An 18,738-nucleotide genomic window follows, 5' to 3' on the forward strand; every position below is an offset into this window, starting at 1 on the left:
AATTTACAAGGCATGATTAGTAAGTTTGCAATTGATACAAAATTAGGAGGTACCATTGATAGTGAGGAAGGTTATTAAAAATTACAGAGGGATCTTGATCAGTTGGGGAAGTGGGCTGAGGATTTGCAAATGCAATTCAACACAGATAAGTGTGAGGTGTTGTATTTTGGAAAGTCAAGCCAAGGTAGGACTTCTACAGTAAATGGTAAGGTCCTGAGGAGTGTTGTGGAACAGAGGGACCTAAGAGTACAAGGATATAGTTTGTTGAAGACAGTGTCACAGGTAGACAGGGTGGTGAAGAAGGCATTTGGCATGCTGGCTGTCATCTGTTGAGGCACTGAGTATAGGAGTTGGGACATTATGTTACAGTTGTATAAGTTGTTATTGAGGCCGCACTTGGAGGATTGTGTACAGTTTTGGTCACCCTGTTACAGGAAAAACGTAGTTAAACTAGAAAGTGTGCAAAGAAGATTTACGAGGATGTTGTCAGGACAAGTAGGCCTGAGTTATAGGGACAGTTTGGCCAGGATAGGACTTTATTCCTTGGAACGTAGGAGATTGAGGGGTGACTTATAGAGGTATTTAAAACCATGAGGGGAAAAATAGGATAAATGCATATAGTCTTTTTCCCAGGGATGGGGAATTGAAAACTAGAGGGCATAGGTTTAAGGTGAGAGGGGAAAGATTTAAGAAGGACCTGAGGGGCAACTTCTTCACGCAGAGAGTGGTGCGTACATGGAATGGACTGCCAGAGAAAGTGGTTGAGGCAGGTACAATAGCAACATTTAAAAACATTTGGATAGGTACATGGATGGGAAGGATTTAGAGGGATATGGAACAAATGCAGGCAATTGGAACTAGCTGAATGGGTACCAAGGTCAGCGGGGACCATTTTGGGCTGAAGGGCCTGTTTCCATGCTGTATTACTCTATGACTCTACTCAGCCTTTCTTTATAACTTAAACATTACATACTCGGCAACATCCTGGAAAATCTCTTCTGAACTCTCTCTAGCTTAATAATATCCTTCCTATAATTAGACGACAGAACAGGACACAGTATTCCAGAAGAGGCCTCACAAATGTCCTGTACAACTTCAACATGACTTCCCAACTCCTATACTCAAAGGACTGAGCAATGAAGGCAAGGATGCTAAATGCTTTTTTAACCATTCTGTCTATTTGTGACATAAATTTCAAAGAGTTACGTACCTGAACCCTAGGTCTCTCTGTTCTAGACTACCCAAGGCCCTGCCATTATTTGTATAAATCCTGCCCCTGTTTGTTGTATCAAAATGTAATATTGCACAATTATCCAGATTGAACTCCATCTGCCATTTTTCAGCACATTGACCCATTTAATCCAGATCCCTTTGTAATGTTAGAAAACCTTCTTCACTATCTACTATACCACCAGTTTTGATGTCATCTGAAAACATGTTAACCATGCCTTCTACATTCTCATCCTAATCATTTATATAAATGACAAAGAAAGGGGACTCAACTGATTCCTGTTGAACACTGCTGGTGACAGGCCATCAGTCCGAAAAGCAACCCTCCGCCACCAGCTTGTCTCCTACTGTTAAACCAATTATGTATCCAATTGGCAAGCTCACCCTGAATCCCATGTGACCTAACTTTACTTGTCAAAGGCTTTACTAAAGTCCATGTAAATAACGTCTACTGCTCTGCCCTCATCAATCTTTTTGAGAACTTCCTCAAAAAGCTTGTTACATCATTGACTGCATTTTGTAACATACTGAGAAATTACAACCTGATTTTCAAAAACATGAAATAATAGTAGTGTTTTCAGATTAGAATATAGGAATCTAAAATGGATTACCAATGATACTGTACTATCTGCTTTGAGATTTGTACATTTTAGAGGTATTGAAATTTAAGGTCAGAATGAGTGGCTGGTGCAATGGCTGCCTTAGAATAGATCTTGAATGAGGAGCCTGCCGTGCAGGGACCTGCAGGAGGTCAGTATAAAGAACAGCAGTACAGTGGGGGATAACAGTGAAATCAAAGTTGTAGGAGGTAATACCTATGTCAGAGGCATATGGACAGATGTTCAGCTTCCTAATCTCAAAAACAACTTCTAATTAAATATCACTCTCAACATAATAAAGCATCTCAAGGTGCTTCACCGGCCAATATATAGCAAAATACAATACCAAGCCACATAACATGACATTCGGTCAGGTGATTAAATACATGGCCAAAGATATATGTTTTAAAGAGTGTCATAAAAGAGGAAAGCAAGGTGAAGAGGTCCAGGGAGAGAATATCAGAGTTTAGGGAATTGTCAATTGAATGCATAGCCACTAGCAGTAAAGGGATTAATATCAGGATGCTCAAGAGACCCGAATTTATGTGTAGATATTTCGGAGAGTTTTGTGGGCTGGAAATTACAGAGATGGAGAGAAGAAAACCAGGGAGGAATTTGATTAAAAAAGATTATAAAATCAAGCTGTTACTTGATCAGAAACCAAAAAAGATCAGTAAGGAGAGGAGTGATAGATGAACGGATTTGGCGCAAGTTAGGGCATGGCAGCATAGTTATTGTTGATCACTTTTACAGAGGACTTTATTAGAAATGATGTGTCTAGGAGTAACAAAAATTTGAATGGAAATTTCAGGAGCCAGACGAGCAGAAGCAGGCATGAAGTTAGTCAAAGTAGAAGAGGTGAAAAAAGGTAGTGTGGGTGATGGCATGAAGATATGGTTGGAAGTTAATCTCTGGATTAAATATGGTACCAAGGCTGCAAACAGTCAAATAAAAGCAAATACTGAATGTGCAAGAAATCTGAAGTAAAAAACCCGAAACTGCTGCAGAAACTCAGTGGGTCTGGTCGCAACAGGGGAGAGAGAAAAACAGAATTAACATTCTACTTCAGTATGATGCTTCTGAAGAAGGTGACTCAACATTTATTCTAAATACCACAGGGACATGGTGCATAGGTAATGAGGTGAGTTGGAAAAGACATTCTGAGGAACCTCAATAGCCTTCTTCTTCAGAAGTGTCAGACTAAACTTAAAATGTTCATTGTTTCTCTCTCCCTGATGCCACCAGATCTGTTGAGTTTCTCAACACTTTTGAGGTCTTTATTTCAGGTTTCTAGCATCTTCAGTATTTGGTTTTATTTGAGTGTTTGCAGTCTTGATGCCGGGTGGCACGATTGCTCAGTGGTCAGCACTGCTGATTCACAGCGCCTGGCATCCAGGTTCGATTCCACCCTCCGACGACTGTCTGGGTGGAGTTTCCACATTATCCCTTGTCTGTTTGGGTTTTTTCCGGGTGCTCCGGTTTCCTCCCACAGTCCAGAGATGTGCAGGCTAGGTGGACTGGCCGTGCTAAATTGCCCATAGCGTTCAGACACGTGCAGGCTAGGTAGATTAGCCATGGGAAATGGAAATGTTACAGATATAACCTCCGTACAGCAATCAGAGATGACAAAGCAGCACTAGACCGAGTTGCATGCCGAAGCCAACCTTATGGACTCCCGCCACCAGTGGCAAGGACTAAACAACATGACAGGACAAAAAATGAAGCAGAGCAAGACAGTGGACAAAGACACATCCCTCCTTGATTCGCTCAATGCTTTCTATGCTCAGTTCGAGAATACCAGTGGCACGGTGTCACCTGCCCCAACAGCCCCAGACGTCAAATTGGTCAAGGAAAGTGACAGGCTTGGATGGGGTCCCCAGCCGTGCACCTAGATCCTGTGCAGACAAGATGGTGGAGATATTCACTGACATCTTCAACCTCTCCCTCTTACAAACCAAAGTCCCCACCTGCTTCAAGAAGACCACCATCAGCCCAGTACCTAAGAAAGCACATACAACATGTCTTAACAACTACAGCCCAATGGCTCTGACCTCCATAACCATGAAGTGCTTTGAGAGGCTGGTCATGGCCCACATCTAGTCTCCCAGCCTGCCTCTGCAATTTGCCTACTGACTTAACAGGTCCACAGTGGACATCATTTTCCTAGCCCTGCACTCATCCCTGGAACATCTGGACAACATGGACACCTACGTCAAACTCCTGCTCATCGATTAAAGCTCCACCTTCAACACCATTATCCCCTCCAGGCTGATCTCAAAACACTGAGACCTAGGTATCAGTTCTGCCCTCTGCAACTAGATCCTCAGCTTCCTGGCCCATGGACTGCAATCAGTGAAGACAGACAACCACACCTCCTCCACATAACACTCAACACTGCAGCCCCCAAGGATGTGTTCTCAGCCCCCTACTGTACTCCCTTTACACGCATGCTGTGTTGCCAAACTCCGAACAAACGCCATCTACAAGTTTGCTGATGAACATAACCGTGGTAGGATGGATATCAAACAATGATGAGTCAGAATACAGAAAGGAGACAGAGGGCTTGGTGATGTGGTGCTATGACAACAACCTCTCTCTCAATGTTGGCAAAACTAAAGAATTAATGATTGAATTCAGAAAATTTGGTGAAGAACACACCCCCATCTACATCAACAGAGTAGAGGTTGAGAGGGTTGAGACCATCAAGTTCCTAGGAGTGACAATAAGCAACAACCTGTCATGGACCTCCCACATAGATGTGACGGTTAAGAAGGCACAATAACACCTTCTCTTCCTCAGGCAGCTCAGGAAATTTGGCAAGTCCATAAGGACTCTCAACAACTTATATAGATGCATCGTAGAATGCATACTGTCTGGGTGCATAATGGCTTGGTAAGGCAACTGCTCTGCCCAGGACCGTAAGAAACTGCAGAAAGTTGTCTGTATGGTCCAGACCATCATGGATGCCAATCTCCCATCCATGGACTCTACTTACGTGTCTCATTGCTGCAGTAAGGCTGCCAACATCATCAAAGACTCATCCCACGCCTATAATGCTCTCCTACAATCTCTTCCGTCAGGCAGAAGGTACAGAAGCTTGAACACACGCATCAGCAGGTTCAAGAACAGTTTCTTCCTTGATGTTATTAGACTGATGAATGGACTCTCTAATTTCAAATAATACTGACCTTGTTAATGTTGATCTTGTATAGCACACGTCCTGCACAGTGTAACCTGTATGTCTTACTCTGTCCAAGTTCTTCTTCACCCTATGATCTGTATGTCTTGCTTACTAAAATCTGCCTGTAATGCTCGCAAACAAAGCTTTTCACTGTACATAGGTACACATAACAATAAATAATTCAAATCAAATTAAATCAGGGAGGGAGAAGGGAGGTGGATCTGGGTGGAATGCTCTTCGGAGGGTCGGTGTGGACTCAATGGGCCGAATAGCCTGTTTCCACACTGTACTGATTCTATGATTCTATAAAAAAGCCAAAAGAACTGCGGATGCCGGAAATCAGTAATAGAGCAGAAATTACTGGAAAATCTCAGCAGATCTGGCAGCATCTGTGCAAAGAAATCAGAGTTAATGTTTCGGGTCCAGTGACGCTTCTTCAGAACTAGACCCGAAACATTAACTCTGATTTCTCTCCACAAATGCTGCCAGATCTGCTGAGATTTTCCAGCAATTTCTGTTCTTTGTTTCAACATTAGTTCTTTTCTCTCCACAGATCTGTCAGGCCTGCTGAGTTTCACACTTCCAATTTTATTGCAGTGTGGTTTAATCACAGAATATTGCTAAAGTGAGAGAAGGACCCAGTGTCTAGGGAATGATTTTAGAATAAAGAGCAAAAATGATAGCTTCAGTTTTCTTAATATTTAATGAGAGGAAATTTCTGCTTGTGCAGTGCTGAATATTGGATAAGCAGTATGATAATTTAGTGAAGGAGCAGAGATGGTGAGGTAGAGTTGGGTTTCATCAGGTACTTGTGCAAAACAGATGCTGTGAACTGGCATGATTTTGCAGAACAGCAGCATGTAGAGGAGTTATAGCAGGGACGAAGGATAGATCCTGACGCATCCTGAGTGGCAGAAAGACATGACACAGGGCTGGATTTACCAGAAATCTGCAAAGTGTCAATTTATGTGCGTTCAATGGAGGGTTTCTGTTTGTGAGGCTGAATGAGGTTTCTCAGAATGTCTTCTCCAGCTCACCTCATTACCTATGCACCATGTACCTATGGCATCCTACCTATATGTTCACCCTCTTGCCGTAGGTGCAAGTACTCACTACTGCCCGGACCGGCCGTGATTCCTAATGCGATCTTTAAAGCCTAGCCATGCATTCGATCAAGTGCTGTCAGGCCGGAGTTGTGCTTCACTGTGCACATACAAGTGCACATTTGTACATGTATTTCCATTTAAGAACTAAGCAACACAACTTATTCATCGTTTGCCCCTTCCCATCATGGAACCCTGAGGAGTGCTACTCTTTACCCAGCGTCCAGAGTAATCCAGCATCTTTCCATTGGTCAAATGCGACCCATTATATACACGAAAGCCTTCATAGAGTTCAAAACATTCACTTTCATTCCGCAATAGCAAGATCAATACAAACTAATAAACAAAAGCTTCACTTACCTCTAGGAACAGACAAGAATTGTTTACCTTTCAATCAACAACAAAATTTTAAACACCAATTTATCATGCAGAAGTTGATGTTTCTCCTACTCTATGCCATCACTTTCTTCTCAGGTGACTGCTGCTCCCCCAGATCTTCAGAGTCTATTAAATCCTGTCTTTGCCTACTCCAGATGTGAAGAGCAGAGCATGGAAGGATTATGCAGGACACTCTGTTTGGAGTCTACTGCAAGGCAGCCCTAGACCAATCGAAGCATTGGAATCGTATCATCAGCAGACCCATTGCCTACTCTGTCATGGCTCTGGTTGAAGAGTGGGCTGCATTATCATACAGAGTCATAATCATTACAGCATGGAAAGAGGCCCTTCTGCCCATTGTGTCTGTGCCAGTCATCAAACATCCATCTATTCTAATCCCATTTTCCAACACTCTGCCTCTATGACCATCTCAGGTAGTGAGAGGGGTGGGTGAAAAACACCTTCCTCAAATACCCTGTAAAGTCCTTACCTTAAAACTGTGACCCCTGTGTAAACTATCTACCCTGTCTATGTCCCTCAGAATTTTGTATACCTCGATCGGATCCACTCTCAGTATTCTCTGCTCCAAGGAAAATAAATCAAACCTATCAAGTCTGTCATTATAGCTGAATTGCTCCAGGCCAGGTAACACCCTGGTGAATCTTTTCTGCAACTTCTCTCATGAAATCACATCCTTTTATAGTGTGGTGACCAGAACTATACACTGTGATCCAGCTTTGGCCTAACTAATGTTATGTAGAGCTCCATCACAATCTCTTAAACTCTTGTATTCCATGCCTTTATTAATAAAAGCAAGTGTCCCATATGCCTTCTTAACCAACTTATCTACCTGTCCTGCTGCCATCATGGATCTATGAACAAGGTCCTTCTGATCCTTTGTACTTTCTAGAGTCCTATCAATCAATGTGTATTCCCTTGCTTTGTTAGTACTCCCAAGATGCATCGCTTCACTTTTTAGGATTCAATTTCCATTTGCCACTATTCTGCCTCTCTAACCAGCCCATCTGTCTCATCCTGTAGTTTAAGGCTTACCTCCTCACTGTTTACCACATCACCAATTTTCATGCCATTCGTTAACTTACTGATCATACCTCCTACATTCATGTCTAGATGCCTACGGCATGCCACTGGACACAAGGTTCCAGCCACAAAAGCACCAACTCCTGCTTCCTATCTCTTAGCAAATTTTGGATCCAGTTTGCCAAATTGCCTGGATCCCATGGGCTCTCAGCTTCTTAACCATCTTGCCATGCAAGCCCTTATTAAAAGCCTGACTGAAGTCCATGTAGACTACATCAACATCACTAATCTCATTTACACACCAAGTCACTTCATCAAAATATTCTATCAAATTTGTTAGATGTGATCTCCATGCTATCTTTGATTATGCCTGCCCTCTCTTAACTGGAGATTAATCGTGTCCCTTAGAATTTTTTTCCAATAGTTTCCCTACCACAGAAGTTAGACCCACTGGCCTGTAGTTTCCACCCTTTTGAACAATGGTACAACATAGCTGTCTTCCGGTTCTCTGGCACCACACCTGTGTTCAGAGATGATTTTAAAGTTAATGTCAGAGTCCCTGCAATCTCCTCCCTTTCCTCCCACTTCAGCCTTGGATACATCTTACCTGGGCCTGCGTATTTATCCACTTCAAGCCAGCTCTAACCATTAATATCTCCTCCCTCTCAATGCTAATTTGTTCAAGTATATCTGAGTTCCCTTTCCTGATGTGTGGGCCTTAATCGCCCTTCTCTAATGTGAATACCGACGCAAAGCACTCATTTAAAACATCAGCTATGTCTTCTGGCTCCACATACAGATTTGCCACTTTAGTCCTTACTCTTTCCCTGGTTATTCTCTTACTCCTAATATACCTATAAAATGCCTTTGTATTTTCCTTAATGTTACCCACTAACGTTTGATGTTTTCTCATGTCCCCTTTTTGCTTTCCTAATTTCTTTTTCAAGCAACCCTTTCTACTTTTTGTTCTGTTTTAGGAGTTTAAAACATCCACTGTTTTGAGTTTTTGACATCCGCCATAAGCTTCACTTTTTTACTCTTATCAGCTCCTGCACCATCTTTTGACATCAAGGTTCTTTGAACTCATTGGTCCCACCATTAACTTCTATAGGAACATGTCGGCCATGCACTCTCACTAATACTTTGTATCTGCTATTGTATCAATGCTTGGCTTCAGTCAGTGGATTGCATAATAAATCCATCAGCCGTGGTCGCAGAGCTTACCCCTTTCCCCGCAGTAACCACCCTGTAAGGCAACTAGCCCTTTAAATGAAACAGGAATAGTAGAGTTCATGGGCATCATGGTAACTTTTAGGATACCTGGCTCAGATTTTGAAGATGCGATACCAATGATTATAGATAAATTGCACATTGATGGAATGGAATTTTCTTCTGTTGATGAAGTCAGCAAAATGATGCTCTCAATGTGATGTGTGTACAGTTTATCACACCCTGCACCCAGGTAAAGCCAACTATATTGTCAAAGCCTAGTGCCTGGGTTGTAGCACTGACCTCAGCATGGAGAAATGAGATGAAGTGGTGTGAAGTGGTGTGATCTGACATAAATTTCTTTGGTGACAATTTTAATACATTCGTGGGTTGAGGACTGAAATGTCAACACAAGTCCTCAGTGGTTCCTTGGAGGCAGAAAGTTGTATAAAAGTTTAGTGCACTGTCACCTTGACAGCTACTGGGATAGGACGGCCATGAATTCCAAGTCGCTGATTATACTGCAGAGGTTAGCATAGTTCTGAGATGGTGTCCTGTGACACACTCAGTCGGCAGCCACATTATGTCTCACTTATCTGGAGGAAATAGCATCAAGAATGATAGATTCTGAGCCTTATATACCTCCTGCACATCCTGTGGGGACCTTCAGCTGCAATCTCTTCATGCGGAAGCTATGTGGCATCCGCTGGAGGTTGCTGCTGGTCCTGGATTTGCTGGCCCATTTGTAGCTCTTTCATGTTTCTGCACCTTGATTGCAATGCAGCAACAGTAACAATAACCCATGCTATGGCTGGATTCATTGTTCACGCTTCCAATGAACCTGTGTGAGGAATATAAGAAAACAACGTCCTTCTTAATGTGAACATTCAGCATGCACATCACTGACAAATGACGATTTAGCATTGTCCTCCATACAGTGGGAATTGGAGGACACCGACAAGAAGGGCCTCCTTCTATGTGTAACGTTGACATAGGGACCTCGTTCCAACGAATGCAGCACAAGTCATATTGTGCAACAAAAGTAGGAGATTGTAGGTGCTGTTTGAGTTTTGATACTTTGTCCTCCCACCTCCACACCACCCAAGAAAGGCATAATTGCATACAAGAGCAAGTTGGTAAATACTTACAGCTCAAGCTGAGAGGAAATCAATTCCATGCCCTTGGGCAACCTATGAGATTTAGCATTCTCTTTGTGCAATGTAGCCTGCAGGTGCCATTTTTAAAGTTGCTCATTATTACTGCTGCTTCACACTATCTTTAATTATAATGACCAATATTATGGTGTGCTGGGCAAAAAAGTGACTGGAGGTTCAGGAAGGAGGACCTTGATTACCAGGCTAAGCCCACAACTCATTGTGCCAAGTATGATATGCATTGCTTTCCATACTTATGTGATTCACAAATGTGCATTGGAAATGGAAAATGGCTGCAGCCATACCTAAAATAGGGCAGACTAAGTAAGGATTGCTTGTGACCAGCATGTTCACTTCACACAGTTGGCCAATGCATGCCTTTCCGGATGCTGTGATTACAGATGACTGCAACCTGTACTGTGAAATTGCCTGATTAGTGCAATTACTCTTGAAGAGCCTCATGCGCTCCACTTGTGAGTGAAATGTTCAGATTGTAAAAACATCAATTATTCTGACCACTCCAGGTGTGGTTGCAGTCATTTTCTACTTCCAGCACGTATTTATGAACCATATGACTATGACACCTGTAGTGAGTCACAGTCTCATGCCAACAATGGTGCTGCACAGTCTTCCTGTTGAAACCAGGGCGGTAGTGACCGTAGATAACCGTCCCTCCTCTGGTATCCCTTGTCTTCCAATGTACTGTCATCTCCCTCCTTATACGTTGACAAATTTTGTTTCCTCTGCATCCTAGCAGCCTGTGTCCAATCCTCACAACTGAGTTTCCCCACTCACCTACCTGATAAACCCCATGACAATCAGAGCTGACCCCCATGACTGACCTTGCTTCATCCATTTGACCAATGGATGCACAGTCCGCTTTGTAACTCATCAGACCTGAGGAGCTCCACAATTGACTTATCATAACTTCCCAGGATGGTTGAACTGGACCAGCAGGACTGACCATGACTTACTCCTCAGACAGTGGTGATATGCAACCCCTGACTATGACTGACCCATGCAACCATCTGACCATGTCCAAGCCCCTGCAGTGGTCACAAATGATGCCCTGACTAACTCTGCCAGGAACCCTGACTTGACTGAGGACTATTCCCCTTAAACTGTGAGACACGGTCATTTGGTTGATGCACGTGCAGTGTGTTTGCAGTGTATGCTGCTAAGTAGTGCAAGTGTGAGACTGACATAGCATGGTGCTGTATAGCAACATGTCCATCTTAACTGATGACTGCTAACAACCATGACAAATAGCTTGGCTTTGTTTCTGCACTAAAAGGTCAGTCAAGATTGAAGTACAGTGAGATTGGTTGAGGGGGCAAAGCACAAAAAGGCTAGGCAAGGCAGGGATGCTATGAAGTTGGCAGTTCGGATGCCAACATTTGTGGATGGGGGTACGTGCAGTCGATGCCCATGGAGTTTGCCCTGAAATGTTGGTGACTGGTATCCAAGATGGAAGGCTGGAAGAGAAAACAGTGAACTGGAGTCACCATGTAACTGTTTTGGAATTGTCGGTTCTTAGTTTCTATCAAAGGGGCGGGAAAATGGAAAACCATATATAATTGAGGTGAGATGAATTAATGAGATATCAATGCATTCTAATACATGCAAACAGCCCTCTCACTGCTCACTAGTGAGAATCTTGTCTTACCATTCAATACTTGGTTGAAAAATTGGCTGTTTTGCTATTAACGATGAAAAGTTCCTCAACTGATGATCTCACACGATTTTTCCAACTTTCTCCCCAGTGCCCATGTTGCTCAGTGCCTGGGAGGACTGCACCTAAAGTATGTGATACTTTGGCCACATCTAGCAAGAATAGTGCTTCTGGTGCCTGAGATTGCATTTTCAAATGATGTAAGAAATCTGCTGCCTCCTACAAGAGGCCCTGTGATTGTTGGACCAGTAGCTGTTCATTATGCAGTGGAAGTGACCATCGCCCATTACTTCTTGGCCTCAGAATTTTTCTGTGCATTGCCAGAAATAATTCCAGGATCCCCAAGTTAGCTAGATAAATACAAATGGCATGTAAAGGTTAATGCAGCAGGGTGCCAGATTCCCAGGGAACTTTCATAATGCTTTCATCCTTTGGCAGCCCTGACCTACCAGGCAATCTAAAATTTGACTGCTAGGAGAAAAGGATACAGAGAACAGGATATTGTCTTCAAAGCTGGATGTTGAACCTATTAATAAAACCAAAAGGCAGCACAACAGCAGCCAGATGACAACTAGATGTATCAATAAACAAGCAACAGACATTGTCATGACAGTGGATCAGAACCTTGAAGTGCTACAGATAATTTTAATTTTTAACTCCAAAATGTGTCCTTAAAATAAGGACTATTTCAGACAAAAATGACTGCAGATGTAGATTCAGTGCTGTCTGTCAGGGGAAGAGCATTTCAACCAACTGCAAAGCCAAGCATCCCAAAATCAACTGTTTTACTCTTCAACAGTGCAGAGAGACTGATCCATAAATCTTTTAATATTTTGTTTGGACTCCTTACTCCCAATTTGCATCTTATGTTATTAATTTCTGTTGTGTTTAGTAACTAGTAAATTCACTCCTTTGTTAACTCAAGAAAGCCTGGTTAAATTAGTTTCCTTTTTAAATATAAACTAATTTAGTATGAGAGAAAGGCATTCCTTATGGAGGGATCCTTTTTAAAATTAACCTTCTTACAACCAACTGAAGGAACAGACGAATAAAGAAGGGGAGACAGTTCACCTGTCCTCCCCGTGACCTTAACTATTTGCAGTACCTGTCGAGAGAACCTCATCTAAGTTCTGATTGTGATAACATGCTTCAAATGCCTGGACAAATATGGAAAATTCATTTATATTTGCCATGAGGGTCTCCATAGTGGTCCAGAAGACCTTCTGCTTCCACTGTGCGGTGGCTGGGACTGGTTGCATGGACATGAGTTGCATGAAGAATCTAAGCACAAATTGTTTAAGAACTAATCCATGAAGACAAACACAATTCCCACTCCAACACAGCATCAGCTAAAACGGTGAATTCTAATTCAGCAAACAATGATGAATGCAGAAAGGTGGTGATACTTACCATGTGATTATAAGAAACAACTGAAACAACTGAATCAAAAAATTCAAGTTAAAAGGTAGTCTAACATGACTGTGAAACCATTGCTGACAGTTATAAAAACCCATCTGGTTCACTAATGCCCCTTAAAGAAGGAAATGTGCCATCCTTACCCAGTGTAATCTACATGCACCTCCAGACTCACAGCAGTCTGATTGGCTCTTAGCTGCTCTCTGAAATTATTGAACAAACCATTCACTTCAAAGACAAATAGGGTTGGGCATAAATGCTGGCTCACACTCATGCCCCATGAAACAATAAAGAAAACAAAAACTTAACAGTATAACAATTTTTCAGGATCCTCTTTCAGCTGTAAGGTTCAGTTAGACACTACCACTGGATCAATTTAGCAGTCGCATCTAACTTGTCACTCACTCAGACCTCACCGACATAAAGGAATCCTATAATCAACCATCACCCAATGTACATGCCCCATTTATCCCTGGCTGTATTTAATTGGTGGAGGGAGGTGGTTGCTGTACAGGGTCTGAGATCCTCTCCGCCCACCCCAGGGTAGGCGATGGTGACTGGAGAGGACCTATTGTCTACTCCCAGGCTCCTTCACGCCATGCTTCACCTCCCGGACTCTGCCATCTCACGGCTCCTCGCACAAGCTTTTATTCTGTTCTAGCCCCAACCTCCAACTCAGGTCCCCCAGTCCTTGCAAGATGGCGCATGCTGTGCACAGAACACCGTGATGTCATCGGGGCATGTGTACTAGCTTCCTGCAGTTTGTCATGTTAAGGCTAGGTGAGCTCACTGGCTGTGTTGGCACTTGCAAAGTAGCCATATTGCATTTCATATAATAACTCCATTGCTTCCCAAAGAGAAATAAACCTGGAAATTACTGGTCTTACAGGACTGATGTACATAAGATGAGCTTGACCAGTGTGCATCACTCACAAGTTGGACTAGTTTTTCCTTCTGGTTCACCATCAATTCATATCTTCCCATTCATCAACAACAAGAGAAAAGTAAGTTCCTACTTGGTAACCAATGGAAATACGTGAAAGTGGGCAAAGTAATATTTTTTAATGTAACTTTATTAAACAAAGGAAGCTTAACAACATAATATTTTCTCATAGATCCATGAACATACCTTTGTGCAACTATAAAGGTTTACTATTTTTTTAAACTCTTCTATGTGGAGCAATCCCTGCAGCGTTAGTGGAGCTCTAGTGGTAGCCTGCACAGATTTAAGCTCTTGCAATTTAAATATTCTTGGTCCAGGGTCTATGGCATTGGAGCCTGTGAAAGTGCCACAAAACAGTGCACCACATGCATCTATGGCAGATTCAGCCATGGGGTGAGATGGCAGCATGTTAATTCATGACTAAAGAATGGGCAAAATGGTCACTGAGTGAACAGGAAAGGGTGGATAGATGGGAATATTAGGACGTGTTTGGGAAGAGAACACTGGATAAGTGGTGTGAGAAATTATTTGATGCGGTAGATTTGATAAGGTAGAGTGAGGAGGTGAGATCAAGTATACCACAGAATAGAAGTGAATGTGTAAGAATATACAAGGGCAGATTGGAGTCAGGTCTTGAAGTTAAGTCAGATTAGAATAGGGTGAAGTCTGGGGGTGGTGGAATCCTTGAGAGGTAAAGGTTTAGTTGGGTGGTGAAGTCAGGTCTAATTGTGGGCTGGGAGTTAGGAGGTCAGGGGGTTAGTTGAGTGGCAAAATCAGTGTTTTTTTGCAGTGAGGGGTGTAATATAGTCGGATTAGGAGAGAATCAGCGGTCATATGGAGGTATAGTTGTTGAGGTAGTTGTATAGTTTCCCAGGATTTAGAATAGGATTTTTCTGTCTAATATCTCCTAGGTAAACATGCAATTAAGTAAGTCAGAAGCCTCTGACTTTAACTCTTTGTCCCATGGAGCAGGACAATTGCCACTGGAAACTCAAATTTCTCAGGAAAATCCTACTGTGTCAGGATTTCCCTGGGTTCCCTGCACACATCTTGGGTTGTACATCTGGTCTCTGACTATCCAGAGAAATGAAGATCTGGGTCATTGTTAAATTGATGACAGCTGTAATACTCTATGTCCTGAATGTCTGATGAGACATTTCCCTCTCTTGATTAAAATTTTAAATTCCATTTTAATTCCATTTTCATATTAGTGTCCTTTCCTTTAGTCCAGAAGGTTCAAGTGCCAAACCTTCTCTAGCACCACAGACATAGCACTCTACTCCAATTTTTTTCAATAACTTTTCAGCAAATTAATAGATTTCAAACACAATACTTCCAGTAATTGGCAATCCTTCCCAGATCAGTTTTACAATAACACAATGTTGCAATTTCATGAAATGTGGAATTGAAACATTAAATTTTTGCATTGTAAACCGAGATGAAACAGAATCTATTTATTTCTAACCTATTCTTAACCCTTTGCCCTGTGAATTTTAGTTTTATTTTTGTCTTGTCAAAATATGATAATTAAATAGAAGGCAATAATTTATGATATCACAATGAAATTTGTTTACGCAAGGTAGTTCAAACTAGGTCAACTGAATACAAACTTCAATCCCCCATAGAATCTTAATAGCTATTTTTTTTTGGATGGATGAACTACATTTTCAAATAACATTGCAATGAACTTTAACTAAGATGCTTTTAAAATTTGGATGTTCTGACCTTTCCTCGACAGACAGAACGCACACAGTCGACAAGTTGTCCTGTCTCCAACTGAAATGGTCGACACCGCTTCATTTCCTGATCCCATAGTTTTACTGCACCTCCCTCTTTTGTCCTTTTGAAATTAAGAGCACATCAATCAGTTTTATAGTAAATTGCAAATAATTTGATCACTTTATTTTTTCCAGGGTAGACTAATAATTGCATTAACAAAATCACATGTAAAACTTTGAAACTGATGATATTTATGGTGGTTTATGTGCACTTCACTTAAATTTATATTCAAGAAAATAGATTTTATGTTTTCCAGAATTAGTGATACCAATAATAATGTATATATAATCTACCTGCCTAGATCAATTCTTTTCATTCATTTTCTGATGTACATTATTTATTAATTACAGTACTTTACTAATTTACAGTTACTACTTTTTACATTATATTAGGAGCTTCATTGAATTATATCATTCACTTTAATAATAAAACAATTTAACAAGCATGCGAGGGAAGTTGTTAAACCTGACCACAATAATAATAATAGCAGTAATGCACATTTTGCTGGAATTAATATTTCAATTTTAATACTGGTTATTATGGGGCTCATTTTCATAAGTTCATCTGATAGCAGGGGCTTCAAATTGGACATGTGTTTTAGAAATTCTGCCATGGATGACCCTACATCTAATGCATAACGCACTACAATCTACACCGCATATAATTATTAGCTTTTCTAAGACAGTATTATTGAGCAGCATGAACCTTACTATACATTTACAAATATGTTAATGATCCCCACACTGAATTTTGTGTTTCTCACATTGTTATTGTAGCATGTGATATAAATTAACGTGTCAGCTTTAGCTGGCTAGGTATGGAAAAGTAGGTTTCTTACTGGAGTTTTCAATGCAGGTTATAAAGTTTAATTTTTTTTTCCTGAGTCTTATAAGTTTCACGTGCTGATGTAAGAAAGGGGATATATATGCACCATTGATGCTATATTCATTTGCCGATTGTTTCACTTATGAAGTATTTGGCAATCAAGAATAGCAAGGAAGCAAGGTGTCCACAGTGGAAGCTCAAAGACTTGAGAACATGGGAGGTTATTTCCATATGAAAATTTATAAGTACAACAGCACAGGTGTAGACACCTGGGTGAAGGACTGTGAACTATTAAAATAAACTAAAATAAAGGGAAAGGAGATATTGGTGGATTTATCAGCTTTAACAGTGGATAAATCTGGAGGCCAGGATAAAATATGGATTTGGTAAGAAAAAGTCATGTTTGATTAAATTTTTTGAGAAGTAACCAGGAGTGTCAATGAGGGTAACGCATTTTATGTGGTCCATATGGACTTTAGCAAGGCTTTTGACAAGGTCACTAATGACTGCTCAATAAAGGAAAAGTGGCATACTGGATCCAAAATTGGCTAACAGACTGGAAACAGAGGGTGATAGGAGAGGGATGTTTATGTGCTCGCTAGTCTGTTTCCAGAGGGATTGTACAGGGCTTATGCTGTGGCCCTTCCTGCTTATGGTGTAGATTAATGACTTGGAATTAAAAGCAAAGGTATGATCAAGAAGTGCATGTCTGACACAAAATTGGTCGATGGTGAGGAGGATAGTCGTAAACTGGAGGATATTAATGGACTGTTCAGCTGGGCAAAGCAGTGGCAAATAGAATTCAAGCTGGAAAAATATGAGGTAGTACACTTGGAGAGGGTAAGGGTTAACAAGGCAGGGGATTACACTCTGAAAGGTAATACCCTGGCAAGTACTGAAGTTCAGAGATAGCATGGTGTGCATATCTACAGATCACTGAAGGTAGTACAGCAGGTAGATAAGGTGGATAAGAAGGCATATGGGATACTTGTCTTTATTGGCTGAGGCTTAGAAACAAGATTAGGGAAGCTCTGTTGGAACTGGGGTGGTTCGTATGTGTAATGAACTTGTGGAGGAAAATGGTAGATGCAGGTACACTTACAACATTTAAAAGACATTTGGATAGGTACATGAATAGGAAAGGTTTAGAGGGATAATGGGGCAAACACAGACAAGTGGGACTACTTTAGTTGGGAAACTTGGTCGCATGGATGAATAGGACCAAAGGGTCTGTTTCCGTGCTGTACGACCCTATGACCCGATAAATGTATAAAACATGGTTAGGCTACAACTGGATTACCACTGGCAGTTCTGGGCAACACATTACAGGAAGGATGTGATTACATATGCATAAGAGATTTATCAGGATATTGCCAAGGCTGATGGCTGAACTATGAGAAAGATTGGATAGCCTGGGACTGTTTTTCTTGGAGCAGCGAAGTTTGAAAGGGGATCTGATTGAAGTGTACATGATTATAAAGGGTACAAGAAAAAGTCAATAGGAAGGCACTGTTTCCATTAATAGAGGGGTCAATAACCAGGGGGCATTGATTTAAGATAAGAGATAGAATGCTAAATGGGGAGTTGAGAAATGTTTCCAACCAGAGACTGGTGAGAATCTGAAACTCACTACCTGAAATGGTGGTTATGTTGCCAAAGTCTCCAGGGCTACAGGCCAGGAGCTGGAAAATTTAATTAGTGCAGTCAGATTTATTGACTGCGGTGGACACAATGGGTCAAATTGCCTCCTTCTGTTTTGTAACATCTGTGAGTCTATGAGATAAATGTTTGCAGTGTGATTAGAGCATGCATCACCCACTTATACAAGGAACAACATTGTCCAATGAGCAGGATCTCTGAGGAAACCACTAACGGCTGCTTCAAAAATGATGAGAAAACATTTTTTAAAGAGGTCGGGAAGAACAGCAATGTTTGCATTTATGCCTGCTCTTCCAGACCTGCATTTACTGTCCAAAATAAAGCTATTTGGGCTTTTCAGAAGAAATTTAATTTTGGTGTTCCACTTCAGAAAAAATATATGCCATCGCTCCAGGTCAACAAACTAAACTGAAATTAATTAACTGGCAGATAAAGTTACATTAAGTTTGAAAATCCACATGATTTATTATATTACTAAAATAAAGAGGAATGCAGGAGAAAGGTAGAAAATGTCAAGAAATCTCAGGCTGGAGAGCCTTAGGTGGTAAT

General features: G+C 41.4%; 1 protein-coding gene across 3 annotated transcripts in view; it reads right to left on the reverse strand.

Annotated features, from left to right (window-relative positions):
* The window catches only part of LOC109916955 (echinoderm microtubule-associated protein-like 6), a 252,063-nt gene that overhangs the window by 62,591 nt on the left and 170,734 nt on the right, over positions 1–18,738 (reverse strand). For all 3 annotated transcript variants that reach the window (XR_007262962.1, XR_007262961.1, XM_048601482.1), the window contains exon 14: positions 15,652–15,766. Coding sequence is in view for 1 of the 3 variants with exons in the window: in XM_048601482.1 (XP_048457439.1) it covers positions 15,652–15,766 (115 nt within the window). In the remaining 2 variants the exon portion in view is untranslated. The remainder of the gene's footprint in view (positions 1–15,651; positions 15,767–18,738) is intronic.

The sequence above is a fragment of the Rhincodon typus genome, chromosome 9 (assembly GCF_021869965.1).
Source record: "Rhincodon typus isolate 14 chromosome 9, sRhiTyp1.1, whole genome shotgun sequence".
Classification (NCBI taxonomy): domain Eukaryota; kingdom Metazoa; phylum Chordata; class Chondrichthyes; order Orectolobiformes; family Rhincodontidae; genus Rhincodon; species Rhincodon typus.